At 39.7% G+C, this 4,536-nt stretch overlaps 1 protein-coding gene across 8 annotated transcripts in view; it reads right to left on the bottom strand.

The window, feature by feature from the left end:
• Nucleotides 1–543: 543 nt before the first annotated feature.
• LOC108686422 (triple functional domain protein) overlaps nucleotides 544–4,536 on the bottom strand; it is a 27,757-nt gene continuing 23,764 nt past the window's right edge. For 4 of the 8 annotated variants that reach the window (XM_018191726.1, XM_018191725.1, XM_018191723.1 and 1 more), the window contains exons 23-29: nucleotides 4,154–4,297; nucleotides 3,623–3,947; nucleotides 2,217–2,772; nucleotides 1,601–2,141; nucleotides 1,182–1,520; nucleotides 900–1,092; nucleotides 544–775 (exon numbers count right to left, since the gene is read on the bottom strand). In XM_018191726.1, the coding sequence (XP_018047215.1) occupies nucleotides 668–775; nucleotides 900–1,092; nucleotides 1,182–1,520; nucleotides 1,601–2,141; nucleotides 2,217–2,772; nucleotides 3,623–3,947; nucleotides 4,154–4,297 (2,206 nt within the window). In that variant the 3' untranslated portion in view covers nucleotides 544–667. The other 4 variants (XM_018191728.1, XM_018191729.1, XM_018191730.1 and 1 more) reach the window with 4 other exon arrangements.

The following is a 4,536-nucleotide window of genomic DNA, read 5'->3' as shown; positions in this document are numbered from 1 at the left end:
CAGAGAATAAGAATTTCAATCTATAATCAAAAACTGTATTCCACAATATTTCTGATAGATTGAAATTCTTATTCTCTGTTCTCTGTTCCTTTATTATGCGGAGCCCCTAAGAATTTCAACCTATCAGAAATCATGTATTGTAAAATACAGTTTCTATTCTGTTACCTGTTCCTTTTATTATGCGAAGCCTCTAAGACTTGTTACAAAATTTACTGCCAGTACTGAAAATCTATAATTCATCGTATCTATAATTCGTCATATGCTCTATAGATTTTCAGTACTGGCAATAAATTTTGGAACACAGCCTAAATAAAAAAAAAAAAATAAACTTTTTGTTTATCATATTTGTTCATTCGAAACAATGTTTTGTATTAACTTTTGTTTTTCATAACATTTAAAAATAATAAAAATGTTCTAAATACTCAAACAGGAGGAAATCCTATGTATGTCATTGAAAGTTTTCATTATCGATTCAATCGCTAACGAATATTTAAAATGGAAATATAAAAAGAGAATTTCATGAAATAAGAGGAGGAAAGAAAAAAGTTTTAATCAATATATCGGAATTTAATGGAGATATCAACAATTAAACATTTAAGTATATTTTGCTATTTACATATGTAAATTTTTCATGTACTTTAACATGCTGACTGCTATATTGTTGATCTTAGGAATGGAAACTGTCATTATGGTCTTGACGCAGTTTAAAACAGTGTGCACGACGTTCTATAAATGCAGTCATTCTAGTGGACGGTATGGTAGCACCAGTTGATATCTAATTTTAAAAAATGAACAAATGTCTTATTAAATTTCAACGATATCGAAGAATATCGAAGAATTAATACCATAAAATGATAAATTATTATTTTAGGAAACGATCAAGTATGATTTTATATTACTTTTAACCATGGCGAACCAAGGCAGGTTTCTGCATTCATTCGATCCTCACCACGCAGGCATAACATTTTCCTGAGGAGTTCCTTTGCATCACTGGATATAATCTTGAAATATTCATCGGGAAAGCAGAAATCGCATTTAAGAATGTTGGCAGTGGTTTCCTCGACGGAGTCGTCCAAAAAAGGTGACAATCCACTATGGTATTCAAAAGATGAGGCACAGACAGTGCAGTATAAAAAGAAATAATTCAAAATTCAAATAAATAAGTAATTTTAGGAGAATACCTTAGCAAAACATAAATAAAAACTCCGACGGCCCACATATCCGTGTAAGTGCCAGTTGGTCTACCTAACACTGACTCCGGTGCTGCAAATTCTAAATCGGCAGGGGGCGGCACAATTTCGTCAATGGGAGCTTTAACCGCTTCCCCTAGATCTATTACCTTCACTTGGTCTGTCTCATGATCAATCAGAATGTTCTCTGGTTTTATATCCAGATGCGCCCGGCTGCGACAGTGTAACCAATGTAATGCGGATAACAGCTGACAAGTATATCGTGTCGCCATTGCCTCGGTGTATTCCGTTTTTTTACTCAAATATGCAAACAACGTTGGACCTCTGACCCTGCAGGGAGGAAAGCACTGTTTAATACTGTGACACAAAGATGGCTGTGTTATCAAAATGCTTTTGTTGTGAATAGTTACAGTTCCAAGACAATGGTGTCGACTCCAGATCGAGGCGCGTTCTCGAACAATGCGAACGCCCTGACAATGTTAGCGTGATGAGTGGAAGCCAGCACGTCGTATTCCGCACGTGTCAGTAATCTCGATTGCTTGTGTCGTGGAATTTGCTTGAGTGCCACCTCTTGACCGGTACCTTTATCTCTGGCACGGCGAACTGTGCCGAATCTACCATTACCCAGCTCGTCCAGCTCCAAATACCTGCTAATAAACTGCTTAGCTTCCCATTCCGTGCCACCGATGTCTGATCGCGATAGAGTCACTACGATCGATGGTGAGGTTGTCCTTCCATCGTTATCCACTACTCGAAAACTATATGAAGCATCCGTTGATACATCCAATAAAACGGGTGGCTCGTTAACTTGCTTCGATATTGCCACCCATTGTTGCGACGGTAAAATTCTGCATTCTATATTACACGACACACCACTGATCTCTTGCCTGTCCCAATCGATCTCTACCTTTGAGCATGCTAAAACACGTGCGGAGGTGCTGCTCTTTCCACCTGAAACACAATCAGGATTTAACGACACATCTAAAATATTTGTTATATTTTATCGGGATATTTCATCAGACATACCTACGATGTAGAGAGAAATTCCAACGGAAGAAGAGTCTGTTTCACCTATTAGATGACAGTGATATATCCCGGAGTCTGAAATTCGGCAACCATTGATTTGTAAGTATACAAAGCCCGCGCTTCGTTGGAACTGATATCGATCATTCTCTCTTATATATTGATTCTCGCCCTCCTTCCTCCAGGCGACAGTCGCATTATCCGCGTTGTGCGTCTCAATGGACAGTCTAACGACTTCTCCGACAGTCGCGCGAATCATCGACGTCGGACTATTCAGGATAACTGGTCTTTTGTCCTCGAGGTACGTTATTGTTGTCGTCGTTAACTCCCGGGGATCGGTGTCGTGGCATCTTGCGAAATCAATCTTCCGTGGTCGAAACGACCATGATCGGCTAATTGTCGAGTTCGGAATGAGACTCGCCGGGATCCACAACTCGTCTCTAGTATTCACAGGGGACACCACTAAGCCCGGACCGTCCAAGTGGGAGACAACAAGTTCGTCTCCGGCATGTAATTTTCCCCAATCCGCAGCCAATCTTACACGTGCACCTGGAACGACCTAAGGAAGTTCCTTTGTTATAAATCTTCTCGAATTTTCTTCATGTTGTTAAGCGTATCTTTCATGCAACTTGCATCGCTATTTTGCCCCGGTTTTGTATTCACTCTGAATGTGACAGAAGATTTGACCCAAGAAGAGCTTCCAGTATCGTAATGCAACGATGGTAGTGGTAATATAATGATAGTAGCGATCCCAGTAGAGAAGAAAATAACAGCATAGTAGTAGCATTGGTTTTGATAGAATCAGTAGTATAGAGTAGCAGCGGTAGAATTGTTATAGATAGCAGTAACGTTTGATGAAGGTAATAAAAAAATCAGCAGTGTAGTATAATACATACTATAGCGCGCATATGTGTATGTGTGTGTGTGTGTGTGTGTGTGTGTGTGTGTGTGTGTGTGTGTGTGTGTGCGCGCGCGCGCGCGCGCGCGCGTGTATATGGTGAGCAAGACGTTAGAAGAGACAATGGAGTTCGCAGAATCAAAAGTCATTCGTTACAAGAAAGTTTGGAATTTCTTTCCATCTTTCTATTATCTCCCTCGTAAGTATGTACGTGTAACATTTGCTTTACATGTGAGGTTTCATTACACAAGTTAAGAGAATATATGTAATAGCGTATGACGTTCGTGAATCGTTCGATAGTCGATAGAATTCTTTAACGATACAAGTATATAACAATCGTTGCGCCAACAGAAGATAATGCAATAGATAGCGGTAGATAGCGACAGACATCAAGAAGAAGAGGAAGAGCCCCTTTGCTGCAATCATCAAGAATTCCGATTGATATGAATGATAACTTCTGTGTATTTATCAATTAAAATTATTAAAAACATGTCAATCAAGATTAGCTCACCGGGATGGAATTGTTGCGAATCGGCGAGCGTGTGCGTAGAGTATTCTTAAATCCCTCCAGGAAGTTTAGCCTACTCTTTGTTGGACTGGGGGTACGTGGTTGCACGCATTCCAATCCCCCGGTCTGCGAGCGTTGCAACGGTTGCTGATTCATCCTGTAGTCTCGGTTCATCGATTCGGAGACTATCAGCGTCGGAGGAACCGATACGGTTGTTCGTATCACAGGTTCGGTGGTAGTAGTAGTTGTAGTAGTAGTGGTAGTAATAGTAGTAGTAGTAGTAGTAGTAGTAGTAGTAGTAGTGATGGTGGTGGTGGTGGTAGCACGGCTGTATGCCAGCAAATCATAAATGAAATTCAAGACACAGTACTACGAGTCGAGACTCATTCACTTCGATACGCTCGCTACTAACTGTTTATTGGAATAAAAATTTTAAAAATAATCTTTTAGGTATCTCAAATGATTGGAATCTCGAAGCAATCGATAGAAATGAGTCTCGATATACGAATCAGGATATACGGAGGATATACTGACGTTGCCAGCAATTTGGATCTTTCGGACGTCGAATAATAGATAAGTGTGTATTCAACGCATGGCGGTAAGGTGGGTAGGTGGATGGGTAGTTGTTCGTAATCATGTGGTAGATACACTTGAATTTGTTTCTCGCAGTACTGTGTTCTTGATAAAATTATAAAAAAAGAAGCTGATTAGTCGGATTGGGCGTGTAGACAATAGATGAGGATAAAGGATGCATATCACAATCACTCGATCTTAATCATCACAATTTACAATTTATTCTAAACAAAATTCTTACGATTCGCGGGTTTCAATTATAGTTTTGTTCGAACTGTTCTTCAGTATCGCGCATTAATATATACACAGTATATTGTTACGCCACAATCTGTCCATAGATTCGT

Source organism: Atta colombica, unplaced genomic scaffold, assembly GCF_001594045.1.
Source record: "Atta colombica isolate Treedump-2 unplaced genomic scaffold, Acol1.0 scaffold18, whole genome shotgun sequence".
In the NCBI taxonomy this organism is placed as follows: Eukaryota; Metazoa; Arthropoda; class Insecta; order Hymenoptera; family Formicidae; genus Atta; species Atta colombica.
This window is presented reverse-complemented; position numbering and strand designations above follow the sequence as displayed.